The 19,256-nt window shown below is 47.4% G+C and overlaps 1 protein-coding gene across 5 annotated transcripts in view; it reads right to left on the bottom strand.

The window, feature by feature from the left end:
- The window catches only part of CLMN (calmin), a 123,148-nt gene that overhangs the window by 10,594 nt on the left and 93,298 nt on the right, over nucleotides 1–19,256 (bottom strand). For 3 of the 5 annotated variants that reach the window (XM_025271453.2, XM_044932829.1, XM_044932830.1), the window contains exons 8-12: nucleotides 17,907–17,989; nucleotides 11,342–12,976; nucleotides 7,367–7,563; nucleotides 3,196–3,256; nucleotides 2,513–2,583 (exon numbers count right to left, since the gene is read on the bottom strand). In XM_025271453.2, coding sequence (XP_025127238.2) covers nucleotides 2,513–2,583; nucleotides 3,196–3,256; nucleotides 7,367–7,563; nucleotides 11,342–12,976; nucleotides 17,907–17,989 — 2,047 coding nt within the window. The other 2 variants (XM_044932831.1, XM_044932832.1) reach the window with 2 other exon arrangements.

The raw sequence follows: 19,256 nt of genomic DNA, 5'->3' as shown, positions 1-19,256 counted from the left end.
ACAGCTCTCTTTTATGCTCCCAGGAACAGAGGGGCTTCCTAAGGAATCTAAGGAGAGAAATGAGGCGTTCCCTGCCAACCAATCATTTAAAAACAGCCATTAGCAACAAAAAGATACATTTCTCTACCATCTAGTTTTTATTCTTGGCTTCGGAATCTAACCTTGAAAATGATTACCAGGTTCCATATTGGTGAGAGGTATCTTTCTTATTTTCTTTTTTAAGAGAAGAGAGTAGATATATAATTTTAAGAGAGTATATATATATATATATTTAATATCTATTTTTATTTATCTGGCTGCACCAGGTCTTCGTTGCAGCATGTGGAATCTCTGTTGTGGCAAGCGGGATCTAGTCCCCTGACCAGGGACTGAACCCGGGACTCTCTGTGTTGGAAGCATTGAGTCTTAGCCACTCACTCTCCAGGCAAGTCCCTCTTCTCTTATTTTTATCTTATTTTAACAGAAAGTGAAAGTGAAAGTCGCTCAGTCGTGTCCGACTCTTTGCGACCCCATGGACTGTATGGAATTATCCAGGCCAGAATACTGGAATGGGTAGCCTTTCCCTTCTCCAGGGGATCTTCCGAACCCAGGCCTCCTGCACTGCAGGCGGATTCTTTACCAGCTGAGCCACCAGGGAAGCCCAAAAATACTGGAGTGGGTAGCCTATCCCTTCTCCAGGGGATCTTCCCAACCTAGGGATCGAACCCAGGTTTCCCACATTGCAGGTGGATTCTTTGTCAACTGAGCTATTAGGGAAGCCCTGCTGCTGCTGCTGCTGCTGCTGCTAAGTCACTTCAGTCGTGTCCGACTCTGTGCAACCCCATAGATGGCAGCCCAGCAGGCTCCGCCATCCCTGGGATTCTCCAGGCGAGAACACTGGAGTGGGTGCCGTTTCCTTCTCCAAGGGAAGCCCTAAGGTAGCACTAAACTGACGCTTTACTGTTGCCTGGTGGAGGGAGTCTAGAAAGGGGCTGTGCGGTGGTGACAGAAAAGGCTCAGAAGACACTATCTGATCGCAGTCGGGGCTGGGGGTCTCTGCTTGCAGCTGCATTTATAGAACCTGTGTGTAAGCTCCTCGGGGTCAATCTGGGGCACGTGACAGAGTATGAGAAGCAAAAATCACCTCTTCCCTGAATCAGCTCCTGATATAGCAAGAAGCCAGGCCAAGAGGGGATTAAACCTTTGCCCTGGTCTGGAAACTGAGTGATTCCCACACAGATAAGGGGCAGAATTTCTTTCTTCTTCTTCAAACTGTTTTTAGAGAAATTTTAAACTACTTTTTTTTTTATTGCATAGGTAATAAATGCTCAAAAGCATGGAAAATGCGACGGCATTTCTCAACCTTGAGGGTTCAATTTTCAAAGACTCTATCTCATAAAAGCTAAAAGTACTATTTTCCTATGAGGATGTCAAGCCCAGTGGAAAATGTGAATTAATATTTCCATTTTACGGCCGGAGAGGGAAACAAATCTTGCCTCTTTTTTTTTTTAAGAACCGGAGAGGTAGACGTCTAAAGATCACACTCCTGGCTGTTGGGAAATTTTCAGAGTCTTTCCGTTTGAATAATCTAAGTCCTTCCAGGCTTCCCTGGTGGCTCAGAAGGTAAAGAATCTGCCTGTAATGCAGGAGACCCGGGTTTGATCTCTGGGTCAGGAAGAGCCCCTGGAGAAGGGAATGGCAACCCACTCCGGTATTCTCGCCTGGAGAACCCCATGAGCAGAGGAACCTGGCAGGCTACAGTCCATGGGCTCACAAACAGTTGGACACAACTGAGTGACTGACATTTTCAAGTCCTTCCAAGCCAATTCAAATCCACAGCAAATACAATAAATAAATAAAATTAAGTGATTCAATAACTTTAACAGGGATAGGGACATCTCAGGATTGTCAGAGTTTCAGATTTGTCTGTCTGCCTATGTTCTAAACGGGCGGTGTGACAACCATTCGACACTCAGTCTGGGCCATCTAGTTCTCCGACAGTAAGAAATACTTTCATAGACATCCTGGCATGTTTCCACTCCCTCTTCATGTCTGCTCTGATGCCATAAAACTGTAAAATCAGCTCAGTGAGCTTCTGAGTATTGTACCTGTGGTGTGACACAGAAGGAACACGGTTGTCAGGGGCTACAGAATTTTAAAAAGCACACACAGTATCCCATCCCTACCTCCTCTGCCTGGCTCTGTTCAGAGGGCCAGCTGATGCCACTGCATTATCTCAATGAAGTCTCACACCCAGGTCTCATGACCCAGACCTGCCTTTAAACCAAGTCATTTTTTTCTGAACCGTGCCCTGCTTGTCAACCTGGATTCATATCTACGTTGCCCTCCCACTCACAGTCAATTTCCATTCACTTTCTCTGGAACAGGTATTTTCTTGCATGTTTCTAGACTATTAATATTATTATCCAACAAAGCCCTAGTTGGAGAATAGCCACCCCCAGAAGGTAGACTGTGTGATTAAAGAAAAAAAAAATCCCTTAAACCCTACTGAGCCTGGAGTCCAGCCACCCACCTGGTTAACATTCGGTTTCTTCTGTCATCCACATCCGCTGCGTTCCTCAACTGAACATAGCTAAAATGATCCTACAGTGAAATTTATAAACAAAACCCCCGCAACCCAATTAGTAAAGATGAAATCTCTGAAACAGAAAATAAGATGATTTTAAATATACAAAGTCGAGCATGCCATGCTTTTCTCAATCTTGCAAACATCTAGTTCCACAATAAAACTAGTATGTAATGATCTACACATTATTCCCATGGGTGGACGGAAGAGGCCCCACCCCCCACAAATGGGGCAAGCTATGGATCCCCGGGCTTTTTGGGGCCCAACACATGCAGAGCTAAGCGGTTGTGAAGACAAAGGGAACCCTCTGCTTAGGCTGCATCTCTGTCTTTGAAGGTGATCTTTCTGGATGTGTGTGCAGGGGTGGGGTGGGAGGTCTTGGGTACGATTGTTATAACAAAGAGGCCTTTGGGCTTTAAAATCATCACTTTATTTACATCCCCTAATGCCCAAACTGGACATCTGATTGGACTGTGCTTAATGACAAGGTTTCAATTTGCTTGTCTTCTATCCAAAAGCATAGCTGTTGCACGTCAGTAATTTCAAAGCTCTGGGCTGGGGGGAAGGAAGGAGGGAAAGGAATTGATTAGCAGGGGCCGGATGCAAGAAGAAGAAATTCACATACTAACCGATTCCAAAGACCTATTAGTATGTCGTCGAATGTAAATGCTGGAGTCACTGTGACTCGTCCTGAAAAATAAACACATGTTTTGAATTGATGCCACCAAGAACTCATTGCCCCCTTCCCGAGGCTGCCACATGTGGATTTAGGCAAGCTCTGACTTAAGACCTAGTGATGGAAATGAGACCCATTATCCAGTATGCGTGCTTAAAAACAGCAGGATGATATGAAAGAGACACACTGAGCCTTCATTGACAAGAAAAAAAAAAAAAGTGAGAGATAATTTCAAATAGAAAGCAGACCACATATTCTTAAAAATCATAGGGTTTCAGAGCAGGAGGAAGATTTCTTTTTCCAAACATCCCCCAATCGTCAGACTCACCAGAGGTTGTCTGCAAGCTAAAGTGAGACCTGGACTGGGTCCTGGGACCTGGACTCCCTCTGCAGTGCTCCGTGCACGATGCTGAGGATTCCTGGGTCTGGACCACCTCGTTTCCTTTCATACAAGAGGTGGCGGATTTTCTAGCTATATCTGTCAGGCTGATGTGGGAAGTATCTCTGATCTTCTAATGAAGCTGCTTCAGTACAGTTAGAACTGGACATGGAACAACAGACTGGTTCCAAATAGGGAAAGGAGTACGTCAGTGCTACATATTGTCACCCTGCTTATTTAACTTATATGCAGAGTACATCATGAAAAATGCTGGGCTGGAGGAAGCACAAGCTGGAAACAAGACTGCCGGGAGAAATATCAGTAACTTCAGATATGCAGATAACACCACTCTATGGTTCACTTAGGGCTAAGGGAAAAAAGACACCCAGCCAGAGGTCTTGGTTCTCATCCCGGCTGATTGACCATAGTCAATTAACCGTAGTTGATTAACCGTAGTCAAATAGTTATACCTCTGATCAGTTTTCCTCATCTGTGAAATGGATCATCATTCCCACTCCATCTGCTTCTTGGAGCTGTCAGGGATACTAGCATTCCGTAGGTCAAAGGGGTCCTGTCTCGCTGCTCAACAGAAGAATGAGGTATTGGATGTGGACTGGCCTGATATAGAGACCATCACATCAGTTTTCTCAAGGCAGACCTACTATATGGCATTGTGGGGTCCAGGGAAGAGTTTATTCCCATTATTGTCAGCCTTGCTATTACCGCTCATGGCTGTCCTCTCAATATTATCAAGCTCTTCCCTTTCTGCGGGTGGCACGTTTCCAGCTAACAGGTTTTGAGCACCTACTATGTCCCAGGTGCAGGGCTAGGCCTAGGGAAACTTCAGTCTTCATCCTCAATTCAAAGTCTGTGTTAGTTTTTCCTGGCTGGTATCACAGCACAGAAATGAAACAAAATGCACCAACAGGAAAAGAAAAAAACACAAAGAACCCGCTCCTCCAGGAGCCCACATTGAACTGAGAGAGCACGCCCACTCCTTATCATTCCCTACCTCCTGCCCCCTACAAAGAACTTTTATTCCTTGAATGCGGAATGCAAGCCAGGTGCTGCGCTAAACAATAGGACCATACTGGTCCTACCTGGCTGGAGCTGGCTGACAATCTAGGGGGAGAGTAGATGATAAATGCGTCCTTCCACATATTATTATAGAAATGACTGCTTTGATCAATGCTGTGAAGAAAGAGAATAGAAGCTAAGAGAACATATAAAGGATCAAAAATAGCCTGGAGGAATCCAAGAGGGCTGCCTGGAGGAAGTGGTAGTGGAGCTGAGACTCAAGGGAGCAAGACAGGAGACAGGCAAGGGACAGAGAATCCTGAAAGGTGAAGGAGATTGGCTGGGGGCATTCCAGGACCTCAACTAAGGCCAGGGTGCTTGGTGCGCTGGGGATGGAGAAGAGGGTGACGGAGGGTGGACAGAGATGAGGCCATGAGGGGTCCTGCAGGCTCTGGGTGAACGGCCTTTCTGCCTAGACCAACGGGGAGCCACAGGGGTGACCGACTGCCAGGAAAACACCCTGTATCGTCCCTGCGCAGAGAGAGAGATGCCCAGGGCTACGTTCCTTTCCTAAGCCTCAGCCAGGCAATGACCTCCCTGATCAGTGATCTGGAGTCAGGCTTGGGGCGGCGGGGGGGGGGCGGGGGGGCAGGGGGCAGGTGAGATGGCCCTGAGCACAGGACGGGCATCAGGGTCCAAGTTCCTTCATGCGCATGAGCGCCCCTCCACGTTATCTGATGACATTAGGCATCTAGCTTCCACCTTGGCTAAAATGCTGCATCACAGTTACAGCTTTGCTTAAGTGAGATGGGATGGAGGAGCTGAGAGATCAGAGTAAAACCTTTGCACGAAAAGGTCAGCCCGGCCTCATGCTCACAGACACTGAAATATCGGTTTACTTTTCTCTATCCCTCCCCCAGTCCCATCTCCATGGGGTGGGTTTTGCTGGTCCTTCTGATGAACAGGTATGAACCCAAGGTGCTTGCTTCCTCCCCACCCCCATGCTCCCCTGTTTATCCTCCCGGCCCCTCCCATTCCATGAATGCTTCCTGAGATGCCTACTATGTGCCAGTTGTTGCTCAGGCTGTTTGTCCCACCTGGAACATCTCTCTCCCTCTCCCAAATGCAAGTCCTGCTCATCCCTTGATGCTGAATTCAAATGATCTCTCAGCACCTAGGCTGCCCTGACCCACTCTGGCCCCTCTGAGGTCTCATCATAAATCCCTACTTGCCTCTCACACCCAAGGTGCCCACCCAGTCCCAGCAGGATAGATGGAACACTCCCTGTCTCCTTCCAGCTGGGGGCTCCTGGAGGGCAGAGCTGTGGCCGGCGTCTTCCAGAGTCCCCAAGTCTAGCGGGCTCCATCACACATACATGACGGCTCAAAGACTGCTAAGGCCTGATCTGCTTAGGGAGAAGGGGGGCAGTCTGGCATCTGACTAGTGGCCCCTCCCGAGTTGGGGTGGAGTAGATGATAGCCCTGGACCACCTGCCCGGGAGTGCTCATCTGCATTTAGAGCAGGGTCAAGTCCAGCCGCACAGGAGACACAGACGTCTGCTGGCCAGTCACGGCCAAGGGCAGGAAGAAGGACTTAGAGTCATAGGCTAAGTTGGCAGCTGCCTCCCATTGTGCCTTGTGTCTCCTCCCCTGGGCTCCCACCTGCTCTTTGTCCCCCAAAACCCAACATGGGAGCCAGGTGGCGGAGAGGTGGGAAGCAGAGCATTGGACACCCCCACCCCCTGGCTCTCCCTGTAAGGGCTTCAAGACCCCCTCACTCCCGCAATGATTATCTCAATCATTTCCCTCTGTGGCCAGCATGGCTCACCCAGCACGTGAGCAATGTGGGGTCACAGAAGGAGCAAGGACTTCTGACAGGTCTGGGTCCAAGACCCCCAGCTCTGGCATCTTCTAAGCTGAGAGGTACCCCCAAGCTTCCTAATGATGCACAGTCACACCTGCCTGCCTATCGGGGTGCCCACGAGAATTGATGAACCAATGTAAGGGAAATGCCTGAATACACAAGGGCTGGTACAAGCTGATGGTAAATGTGATGATGAGTGATGATGGGGAGAGACCCCAGGGTCTTCTGACATTCAGCAGTTAAACATTTTTCCTGGGAATAATCCGGACCATCCAGCGGCCTCGGAGTGACAGAGCAGATGTGTGCTACAGACTTCCTAGCAGTTTAAGTTCATTATCCTCTCTGCCTCCTCTTCCCCTCGGGTAAATCGACCATCATTACTGCCTTGGAAACCAAACTCACGGGTGAAGCTGTCATATTAAAGTCCAGCTTCCATGCAACAGCGATAAGTGGTTCCCTCCACGCATATGCAATACATCCCTTCCGATTCTGTAAGATGCTCCTAAACAGCTAAGTTTGGTCTCTACCTACACTGACTGGTAGTTATCATGGACTAAGGGTGGCAGGGTCAAGTCTATTACCTCCCATCCCCACCCCTACCTATGGTTCAGCCATCTCTCTGCTTTCTGCCCATTTCCACCCAGAGCTGCTGGGGGTGAGAAGAGAAGGTGAGGTGCAGTTCCTCCTGGTTTTGTGGGGAGGTCCTAGGGGAGCCCGTGTGGAGGAGCTCTTTGTCTGAATCTGTTTCCCTTGTTGTCCAGCCCTGCCCCCACATCCCCATCCAATCAGAAACCGGAAATGGGATGAGATTAGAGAGTAGCTCCCCAGGCAGGGGCTCTGGGGCGAGAAGATGTTAATAAAATACCTGGAAAGGACTTTGTGGTCACCGGTGTCTTCTTCCAGGTCATCTGAGGAGCGAACAGTTCCGGGTGCTACAAATATTGAGCTTTCTACTTGGTCCACATGTTTCCTTTTCTCCTTTTTTTTACTGCTGATCGATTCTTCCATTACCTTTTCCTCTAAGGGGCTGGCTAAGTTTTCCGAGTTTGGGGATTCCTGGGACTGAAGGACAAGACAACCAAATACAAGTCAGCATTTTATGCCGCGACGTGGAGTGCGTGACACCACCCAGCAGCAACCTGCTCCACCTTCACTTCAAGGCCCAGCTAAGGTGCCCCCTCCAATCCTGCCACTCCCATGGGTTCCTTCCAGCACAGCCCGGTGTGGAGGAGAAGCCCGCCAGAATTCCTGCTCCCTGTATAGAGTTCCAAATGCTCCAGACTGATGGATCAAAACAGCATGGGTTTTCCAGTCAGTAAGACCTGGTTTCAAATCTTGGCTAAGTCAGTTCTCTGACCTTGAGTAGCTGACTCGATCCCTTTGATCCTCAGTTTCTCTGTCTGTCAAATGCGTATAATAATTATCAGCTTCTGATAAAGTGCTTATACCACTGTGGTTCCTATAAATGATGTCCCCCACAGCGGGCAATGGTTAGACCCTTCACACAACTATCATCTACTTAAAGAGAAGAATGGCTACTGGAGGCCATGTGAGCAAGGGTTGTAAAGGTGGCCCCTGTGTTTGAGGAGATGAGTCTTCACTGTGCTTTTAGCCAAAGGTGGATGGCAGCGCAACCTCCATTGCATTTACGTAATAAGGAAGATTCTTTGACCGTCAACCCCACCAAGCTCTCTCACATGAAATTAAGAAGCGTGGGAATTGTTGGCGATACCTCTCAAGAATTCTGACAGGGGCTGGAAAAACTTGCTCAACAGGTATTCTAATAAGAGGATCAGAGTGGCCAGACCCCTGCGGCCCAGGAGAACAAAGCTCCCTGCAGATATTAAACCCACTCTCAGCAAGCTGAAATGCCAGTTCCTCCATCATCAGTGAACAAATGCTACCTTTCTGAAAGGTGAGATAAGGAGAGGACTGATTTTCTTAAAGACTAGAAGCCAGAACTTGGCATTTTCTAGTCCATTTAGAAGATAGTTTTTTTCTTTTCTTTTCTAAGGAAGGCCGGGTATGGGAGAAATTCTCCATCCATGTCGTCTTCTTTGTCAGGAAACAAGACTCCCAGACCTCACCTGTCATCCTGGGCCTCACCGCTTCCCCTCCCCTGGCCCTGCTCACTCACTGGGATCAAGGCCTGGCTACATACCCTTGGGAGCCAATTACAAGGTGTGTTTGGAAGGAGTGGGCACCTGCTGGTTGGTCCGGTGAGCACCGGAGGAAGCAGCCCAGTGATGAGCGATGCGGGCGGATGCCCACCCCGAACCCAGAAATGCAAGCTCGCCCCAAGCTCTCCTGCAGCTCAGGGTAAAACAGATGCAAACCTAGATCTCCCGAAGCCCTTCCCAGTCCAGGGCTCTTCCAACCTTGTCCCAAACCATCTGTCCACATGCTGGCCACATACACAGGTGCAAAGCCTGCCTTTGACTGAAGTGCCTCATCTACGCGTCCACAATCAGTCACTGGGGGAGGAGACTGAGGCGCTCATTAGTCATTTTCCAACCTTTTTTTTTTTTTTTTTAATTTTCTTGGCCATGCAGCAAGGCTGTGGGATCTTAGTTCCCCGACCAGGGACTGAACACACACCCTTTGCACTGGAAGCTCAGATTCTTAACCACTGGACCGCCAGGGAAGTCCCCTCATTAGCCATTTTAAGTCACACAGAGGGGCAGAGAGGCAACTCAGGCCCTCTCCTCACCACCCACTTGGTCCCCTTTCTTTTGCCCGAAAAGAAATTTTCAGCCTCTAACGGTTCAGAGAATCATCCCAGTTGCTGTTGTCATCCCCAACCTGGGGACCCTGAGACCTACTGAGGGGCATTTCCTACCCTGCAGGATTTTTGGGGTCTCCCACAGGACAAGCCTGCTCTGACAGACAGCAGATGGCCGGGGAGGGGCAGGAAGGCAGGACTCGGCTCCTTTCCCTAAGGCAGAACAGTGGCAGGCAGGTCGCTGGCACCTATGAGCCACCCAGCCCTCTCCTCCAGCCAAAGCCAGAGAGTGGGTGCTCGGCCCCAAAGAACTGGTCAGGCCATGCTTGGCTTCTACGCCGTCAGGGCCAGAGAACCCTACTCCACCCCCAGCACTCAGGCAGGGGCTTTCCTCCACTGTCTGGAGTTGGCAAAGCCACAAATGATGCTATCACTTCTGGCCCATCTAAACCCTAAATGTCTGGTTTTTAAAAATTAATTCATTCATCGATTTGGCTGCTCCGGGCCTTAGTTGTGGAACGCGAGATCTTTAGTTGCACCGTACGAACTTTTAGCTGTGGCATGTGGGATCTAGTTCCCTGACCAGGGATGGAAACTGGGCCCCTTGCACTGGGAGCTTGGAGTTCCAGCCACTGGACCACCAGGAGAGTCCCCTAAATGTCTTCTGTATGCGCGCGTGCTCAGTCACTTCAGTGGTGTTCAACTCTGTGCGACCCTATGGACTATAGCCCACCAGGCTCTTCTCTGTCCATGGGATTCTCCAGGCAAGAATACTGGGGTGAGTTGCGTGTCCTCCTCCAGGAGATCTTCCTGAGCCAGGGATTGAACCCGGGTCTCCTGCATTGCAGGCAGGTTCTTTGCCGCTGAGCCAACAGGGAAACCCCCTAAACGTGTTTTAAGGTTACTCAGATTCCCTTTCCGCAGCCTCCCCGGAGGGCAAGGCTTCCTTGTTCCTCCGAGCACCTCTGGGCCCTCACTGGATCCTGTCTTGACTCTCCATCAGCTCAGGGTTTAATTTACCTGTCCTTACAGGACACCCCAAACTGCCATTCAGTGTACATTGACAGCAGCTTTGCAGGCCCTGTCGGGCTGGCCTCTGGAGCCCAGAGATGAATACACAAATGCTCCCTCTTTACTGGGAGAGAAAATCACGACCCATGAGACTCGAAAAGAGTCCGACATGACTGAGCAGCTGAGCATGCAAACACACACAGACACACACACACACAAACAGGTGGTAGGCAAAGGCCTCCAGATAGGGGAGCAACTTCAGCAAAGCCTGGAGGCAAAGGAGCGTCTGGGAGGCGGGGAAGAGGCAGCCGTGTCTGGAGGGGCAGGCGGGGAAGGGGACCCTACACCCTCTCACCGCTCACTCTGGGGGCCCCTCTAGAGCTGCTGGGCCAGGTGAAGGCAGACTCGAGGTGGCAGACAGCGTGTGCCTGGCTGCTCCAGCTCAGACGTGCGTGTCCCTCCCTGGCCTTGTTTATACAACCCACTTCTAACAGCAGGAGCCAAACTATCGTGCCAAACAGATAACAGGCCTTGAAACATCAAGGCTGGGGTCCAGTGTGAGGTCTGGCTTGGTTTTCCCAGCTGCTGGAGGAGAACGGGCTGCAGTTGACTCAGTGCAGGAGAGGCGGAGCTGTGATCACTAATGAAAATGATTTCTGCTATCGCTACGCTGGGACTCCCCCACTGCCACCAAGCATGACCTCAGCTTATTTCCCAGGCAGCCTGTGGGCAGGGCCAGGACTACGGGGAGGCCAGCAAGGTGTCCAGGGTGCCAAACTGGACCAGTGTCCCTCTCAGGCGCTCACCTAGCCCTTTGCCTGAGCCTGGAGTGAATTTCGCCCTAAATTCTGGACCTGGGATGCCTGTGCGGGAAGCTGCATTTCTCTGTTTTATGCAGGAAGAAGGGGAGTTTAGGTGAAGGAAATGGCAACCCACTCCAGTATTCTTGCCTGGAGAATCCCATGGACAAAGGAGCCTGGCGGGCTACGGTCCATAGTGTCACACTTGGTCAGACCCGACTGAAGCAACTTAGCACGCACACACAAGGGGATTTGGGGAGAAGCACAGAATTCCCCACGCAGGGTTCCCAACTCCATAGTCACATACCTGATGGCCCTGCACGGGGACGCTGTCTTTGGCCTCCCTTTGCTGGTGGTCCTCAGGCGAGGGTTGGGGAGAGGGTTCCGAGGCGGGACTGGCATCCTCTGCAGTGCTGGCCTGGGGGAGGTCCTCGCCCAGCCCGGAGAAGTTGAAGCTGCTGTGGGAGGCCTCGGCCTCCTCGGGCTCATCCTCCCTGGCCCCCAGGTCCAGCAGATAGCCCTCCGGTTCTTCCAGGTCCATCTCTTCGTTTTTCAAATCCTCCGAGCCTTCCGCGTAAGCCTCCAAAACCGCCGCCAGGGGCACCTCGTAATGCGGGTAGTAGAAAAGGTCATGGGGGATGACGGAAATCTTGGAGAGCGGGGGAGACGGCTTAAAGTCCAGGCCCTCCTCGCTGGGGCTGCGGAGGGTCTCCAAGCTGACGCTGCTGCTTGGCGGGTTGGAAGGCAATTCTCCCCCGAGCCCCCGGAGGCACTCGGCTTCCCCTTCCTCCTCGCCCCGACGGCGGCGTCGGAAGGACTTGCGCTTGGCTTTCTCATACACCTCTGGCTTTTTATCCACCAGGGCCTCCTCGGGGGCCAAAGAATAGCCTTGGTCTTGGTCTCCAGGGTCCTTGTGAGGGTCGGGTTGGTCGAGCTTCACTGGAGCCTCATCCGAATCTGTCTTCTTGTGGGCGGATTTCCCTCTCCGTTTGCCCAACCTCTCGGGGTGATCCTCCGGCAGCTCCTCCTCTGCAGGTTTTTTCTCATGAGGCGAAGGAACCTCGTTGAAAGCCTGGCTGGTAGAGGCAAAATCGATGAGGTCGCTGTTAAACTTTGAGGCTTTTAATGGTATGGCTTCAAAATAGTCTTCTTTATCCATCACTTCTACCATCAGCAGCTTCACCTTGATCTCCAAGGCATTGGCCATAACGGTGTTCTCTCCCGGGGGTGAGGGAAGATGGCCTTCGTCCCCAGGGCTGGATGCCCTCTCCAATGCCCCATTCCAGGGGGGAGAGGTCCAGGAAGTCGGAGGATGACTGATCTCACCATCCACTGAGGACATGTCGCCAGGGACCTCGTCCGAGGCTGCTTCCAGGATCTCCGGTGCCTCCCGTTTCGGTGTTTCTTCAGCAGTGTCAGCCGCCAAGACCTGTTCATCCTGCTTGGACGACTCCTTGGTCTCTCCGGGGCTCCCTTCGAAGTGCAGGTCTGCACTGTAGAAAGGGTCCTGACTGCAGGAGGCATCCTTGTAGGTGTCGGCCTCAAAGTGCACCGTCTTCTTGATTGGCAGAGAGTTGGACCTCCGGTTGTCCTTTCGGGATGATAGGATGGAAGATTCTGGAGCGGGTTCACTGGTGCTGTTGAGCTTCCCAGGGATCCCTTGGAGAACCTGCTCGATGATCTGGTTCATGAACTCGGAGGAGCTGTCCACCAGCTCCTGGCTGGAAACGCCACCCAGCCAGGGCTCCTTCGCGTCCTCAGGCTTGTCACAGACGAAGACTTTGGAGGGAGGCGGGTGGCTGGCCTCATGGTTGATGGTGTAGGCTCGCTCCCCGTCCTCGGTCAGAAGGAAAACAGCGCTCTCTTGTTCTGAAGGGGTTTCTTTGATGCGAACGAAGGTGGATTCGATAGGGGCTTCTTTGTCAGAATCCACAAAATCCTCCTACCAAGAAACACAGGGCACCATGAAATTATCAGTGTCTAAGTGCCACGTAGAGTGCCCTCTCAAAACACAAAAACAAACCAGCAAGAGCACTTCAGAATGAATGGAAGTGTTGTAGATGGGCAAATGACTGTTGTTCCTGCTGAAATGTGAAAACATCAGGTACGTTAAAGAGAAGGTCATTTTCAAAGCTATGACTGCAAAGACATCTCAATGAACTGAACTCTGGAGAAGAATGGGCCCTTTCTAAGCGAGGAGATTATCAGCAACCTCATACCTGTGGGCCACTGCCTAGTCTGGGTACGGACTGAGAAGTGAACCCACCTAAGATAAGGAAAGAGCAGCTAAATCTGTACTGATTGTTGGGCTGGTGTGAGAGATTGAATCCAGAAGGGCCTCAAACACAAAAAACCACTTCTCTTCATATACTAGTTTTCCCACACAGGGACTCCTGATAAGCATGGTGCGGCTGAACTATTTACAGAAGCCAAGACACAGAAGCAACCTAAGTGTCCACAGACAAATGAATGGATAAAGAAGATGTGGTACATCTATACAATGGAATACTACTCAGCCATAGAAACAAATGACATAACGCTAATTTGCAGCAACATGAATGGACCTAGACATTATCATATTAAGCAAAGGCAGAGAAAGACAAATACCATGTGATACCACTTATATGTGTAATCTCAAATGTTACATAAATGGACTTATTTACAAATCAGAAACAGACCCACAGCCACAGAAAACAAACTCGTGGTTTCCAAAGAGGAAAGTGGGGGAGGGATAAATTAGGAATTTAGCATTAGCAGATACGAACTACTATATATAAAATAGATAAGCAACAGGATCTACTTTATGGCACTTAATATAGGGAAGTATAGTATCTTGTAATAAACCATAATGGCAAAGAATTTAAAGAATATGTATGTACAGAGATCCATATACATATATAACTGAATCACTTTGCCATATAGCAGAAACTAACACAACATTGTAAGGCAATTATATTTCAATTTAAAAAAAAGATGCAGCTGAGAGCAGGGCTGAAAGTAGAGAGCAATCTTGGTGGTTCTGCAGTGCTTGGCTCCCAATGTACTGGTGGGGAGAGTGGATTGGTCTCATTCTAAAACTAGTTGAAATCAGAGAGCTGAAATTAAATAAAACTGCAACAGAGTCCTTATCAAGTTCTGAGAAGGTCAAAATGGTCAGCTCCTGGTCATAGGTCCTTGTTTGGGAAAGGGTTACATTCTCTGGGGGTGGGGGAAATATCATGTACCTCATCACATATCAGATATGGCATAAAATTAAAATTACCTAGCACCCTGATTTTTTTTTCTTAATACAACCAGTGTTTCACTCTCTGTCCTTTTCAACTGAAGTAGGACATTTCATTCATACATTTCAGTATAGTCATTCATTTCCAGCTGTACATAGGATGAGGACAGATCTGATCCATGAACATGTCTTAAATAAGTGGGTTGCTGTATTTTAGGATTATAAACATTTTTCATTATTGGAAAGTGTAATGAGGACCTTCTGCAGAATCGTTTAGAACCCAAACCACCACGACACAATTTTTATAGTGTCTGTATATTTGTGATGCAAGGTCTTGTAAAGGTTTTTACTGAAAACCACTATTAACCAGTTTCTCTTACTGACAATAAATTATTAATAAAATTTAAAAAAAGATACAAAGAAGCAAACAAAGAGATCCATAATCAAGAGAAACATTAGTCATTAGAAGCAGACCCAAAGATAACCCAGGGTTAGAATTAGCATAAAGACCATAAAACAACTGTTTAACCTACACCTCAAGAAACACAAAGGTCATTCTTCAGGCTAAAAGGAAACAATCACAGATGAAAGCCTGGATCTGGAATAGGGGAATGAGAAGTACTTAAAAACGGTAAATGTATAACTGATATAAAAGACGATCTTAAAAGTTTACTTAAGAAGTCTCCTGCTTACAGTAAAAATAATAACAAACCATGACAAATTAACGTATACAGAAGCAAAGCAAATGACAATAATAGCAAAAGGAAGGGAGAAGAAAAGTGAGTGGGATCAAACAGCTGCATATTCAAAAATATATAAAATACATACCTATTTAAAATTGTACAATGAGGGACTTCTCTGGGGATCCAGAGGTTAAGAATCTGCCTTGCAAAGCAGGGGATGTGAGTTCAATCCCTGGTCAGGCAGCTAGGATCCCACAGGCTGAGGGGCAACTAAGCGTGCAAGCCACAGCTCCCGAACCCGTGTGCTCTGGAGCCCGTGTGCCACAACTACCGAGGCTGCGCATCACCACTAGAGTCCATGCAGCACAAACGATCCCCCGTGATGCAGGGAAGATCCGGATGCAGCCAAATTAAAAAATAAAAGTTACCTAATAGTAATCCAAGGTAGACTGAGGTATGTTCAAGATGAGTATTATAATCCCTAGGAAAACTACTAAAAAGATAAAACAAACAGATGTGGCTAAAAAGCCAACAGAGGAGATAAAATGGAAACCAAAAAACAATTGAGCAATCCAAAAAAAACGAGAAAGGAAGAACAAAGCAGCATAAAACAGACAGGACCAGTGGAAAACAACAATAAGATGGTAGATTACATCTATGCAAACGGGCAAAAAATACACTAATAAGGTGACACGCTAATAATTCTTGTCAAAATGGATAAAAAACAAGACCTAACACTAAGGTATTTTTACAAGAAACATGCTTTAAATATAAGCACACGTACACTGAAAGGAGAAAGATATTAATAGAAAATGATAAATCATACAAATACTAACTTATGATAGTTCCTATATTCCTATCAAATTTACTCCATGATGAAATAAAACAAAAATAAAATGATGACCTCAAAGAGAAACAACAGTCCTTAATGTATATGCATTTATGGCATAGCTTCCACACACACAAAGCAAAATCTGACAGAACTAAGAACAATAAAGTCACAATCATAAGTCAGAGATTTTTAACTTTTCTCCCTCACACTCACTGATAGGAAAAGAAAAAAAAAATGGGCACCTCTCTAGAGTATTAGAACAGCATATTAACCAACTCAACCTAATTGACTACTGATGCTTTCACTGTACAACACACATTTTTTCAAATGCATATGGTACATTTACCCAAATAAACCATATGTCAGGGCATAAAGCCAGGCACAGTGTCTGGCACACGACCAGGGCTTAATGAATATTTATTAAAGTGTACTACAGTTAGCCGAATTATTAAACTTAAAAAAACAACGGTTCGACAGGAGTCTAGATCAGCTGGGATGCCTCATCTGTATCCCCTAGGGATGCAAACAGACTGTTCTGAGGGGATGCCCTGTGCTGTGTGGGTCAGGGGGACTTTCCCCATGTGTTCTATCTTGCTTGACCCCTCCTTCCCCAGCCCCAGTCTCTGACCCCAGCACTTGGGAGATTCCAGTGTCAGATTTGCTGAATCCAAGCTATGACCTTGACTCACACATACACCATAAATTTTAGTTGATTTCAAACTCTGCCTAGGTTGAAGAGCTCAGGGCTAATAAAAGCCCCAGTCCCTAGTATTTCCAAATTTCATAATGAAGATTAAAGAACGACATTAATATCACCATTTTCTGAGCATCAACTGTTGTGCCAACAGGACTTTACATGTCTATTTACTCTTCACATAACCCTGAAAATGTGGGTCATATTTCCATTTTACAGATGGCATCTCATACAGACAGGTATCAGAGAGATTACCTAAACAGCTCAAGGCCACAAAGCTTCAAGTGGCAGAGCTAACATTCCAGCCCATGGAATGCCTGCTTCTAACGCACCCTGGAAAGTGATCTGTGGTCCAGAAACAGATGGGAAACACGCACATAGGAAGCCTGGAAAGGATCCAGCCTGGCTCTTCTGAGTTGTGCAAAATGGGGTCTCAGTTTTACCCATATGTTGTAAGGAATCTAAATGCCTGAGCTTTGGAACCACAGAGAACTGAGATCAAACCCCAGCTCTGCGCTTGGCAGCTGGGCAACCCTGGAGAGGTCTTTAAGCCTCTTTGAGCATCCGTTTTCTCTTCTACAAAATGAAAATCATGATACAGAGTCAAGTGGGATTGCAGGGCTGGCAGTCAGCCCAGAGACACACAGGATGCCGACCTGACAAGCCTCCGGCTAAAAGCGCAGCCTGTCCCTCCTGTGAGTGTTAGTTCTGTACGATTTTTTTTTTTTTTTTTTGGCGGGGCGGAGGGGAGTCTAGTATTTCTAACTACTTGAAACAATAATGTGTTTGTTGACTTGTCACCTGTTTTCTCTATTAGAACAAAGCTACACAAGGTCAGGGACCTCATCCATCTCATTTACTGTTAAGCTTCCCTGAGCCAGCCATGGGTGTTCCAATGAAGTAATTTTCCAATAAAGTCAATAAAGGACTGTTGTTACTGTTGTGATAATTACTACTATAATCCTAGGCTTGTGGATGGGTTGGCTGGAGGTTCAACAGAGTCTTGACAACTTCTAAAAGGTCTGATTCTGCTCCAAAAAATCAGTCACCAAGTATGCTCAGATTCTAAAAATTAAAAACGTGTGCTTGGTCATTGACTTTAAAATTTTTCACACTCTGATAAAATCTGGTAGACTGCTAAAATATCCCATCTGACATCTAGAAAATCAAATAGCTGATTCATATAACAAGTGGGCATCTTAAAAGTTTGGGATGGGGAGAGGTTTGTGAGAGGTGTGCCTGACTTTCCATTCTGCTTTTTAACGGTGCACACGTTAGCTATGATTTTGAAATGAAAATGTGGCAAGGCACATGAGATCGAGATTCAGTTATTACAGTAGCCACACAGCTCAGACACCAGCTTCATCTCATGGTCAGAACTCATCATCTCATGATGGAAATGTACAGTTTCTGAATTATAGGTAAGGAAAACAGACATACGGCTTCCAACTCCGGGAAATGTTCTAGAAACTGAGCCACGTAAGTCACGATGGACTGCTCATCTGGTGTGTCAACCATGATGTCTGTTAAGAGAAACAGGGGAATTAGAAGGACGTGTAAAACACAGGTTTTATTTTATTTATTTTTATATTTTTAAAAATTTTTAAATTTTTTCCAGCTTTATCAAGGTATAATTGACAAATGAAAATTGTATATATTTAAGGCATACAACATGATAGTCTGACATACATAGACATTGAGAAATGACTCTCACAATTAAGTTAATTTACACATCCATCATCTCACACAGTTACTTTATTTTGATGTGCTAAGAAAACTTAAGATCTATTCTTTTAGCAAATTTCTAGTAGACAATACAGTGTTATTAACTATAGTTACTATATTGTATGTTAGACTTCTCCAGAACTTACAAGAGTTTGTACATTTCTCTACTTTTTCCACTGTCAACCCCCAGCTCCTGGTAACCATCATCATACTCTCTGGTTCTACGAGTTTGACTTTTTTAGGTTCCACATATAAGTGAGATCATGTATTTTTCTGTGATTGGCCTATTTCAGCACAATGTCCTCCAGGTTCATTCGTGTTGTTACAAATGACAGAATTTTCTTCTTTCCATGGCTGAGTGATATCTCATTGTATATCCATGGCATTTTCCTTATCTATTCATCCACTGATGGACACTTAGGTTGTTACTATGCTTTAGCTACTGTGAATAATGCTGCAATGAACACTAGTGTGCAGATATTTCTTCAAGACTGCAATTTCGTTTCCTTTGGTTTTATTTTTTTTGTTTTGGGGGTTTTCTGGGGTCTTTTTTGCTGCACTGTGCAGCTTATGGGATTTATTTCCCTGACCAGGGATTGAACTCTGGTCCACAGCAGGGAAAGCACCAAGTCTTAACCATTGGACCACCAGGGAATTCACAAGCTTGCCGGGAGCCGGCGAGAGACATTCCACTCGTGACAAAGGTCATGAGGAAGGGGGCTCGGCATACGCAAAGGCGGGATCGAGCCTCGGGAGTGCCCCCGGATATTCTCAAGCATCTACCCCCCAAAAACCAGAGTCTGCCTACTTTATTGCTTTGTGCTCTCACCTCTGACTTTACTGGGGGCTGTCCCCCACCACCATCTCACTCTCTCTGTCAAAGAGTTAACTTACAGCTCCAATTAATAAAGTTCCTGGGCAATTAGGAGTGTTTAAATCCAAACCCCTCAGATGGCTCTCTAACTCGCCTGACAAGTTTACCCGGACACCTACAGCTATGCATACGATTGTTTACAGTCTCCCAGCCTCCAGAGGCACGGGAAGCTTAAGATATTCAAATAGCTT

This window comes from Bubalus bubalis, chromosome 20 (assembly GCF_019923935.1).
Source record: "Bubalus bubalis isolate 160015118507 breed Murrah chromosome 20, NDDB_SH_1, whole genome shotgun sequence".
NCBI lineage: Eukaryota > Metazoa > Chordata > Mammalia > Artiodactyla > Bovidae > Bubalus > Bubalus bubalis.
This window is presented reverse-complemented; position numbering and strand designations above follow the sequence as displayed.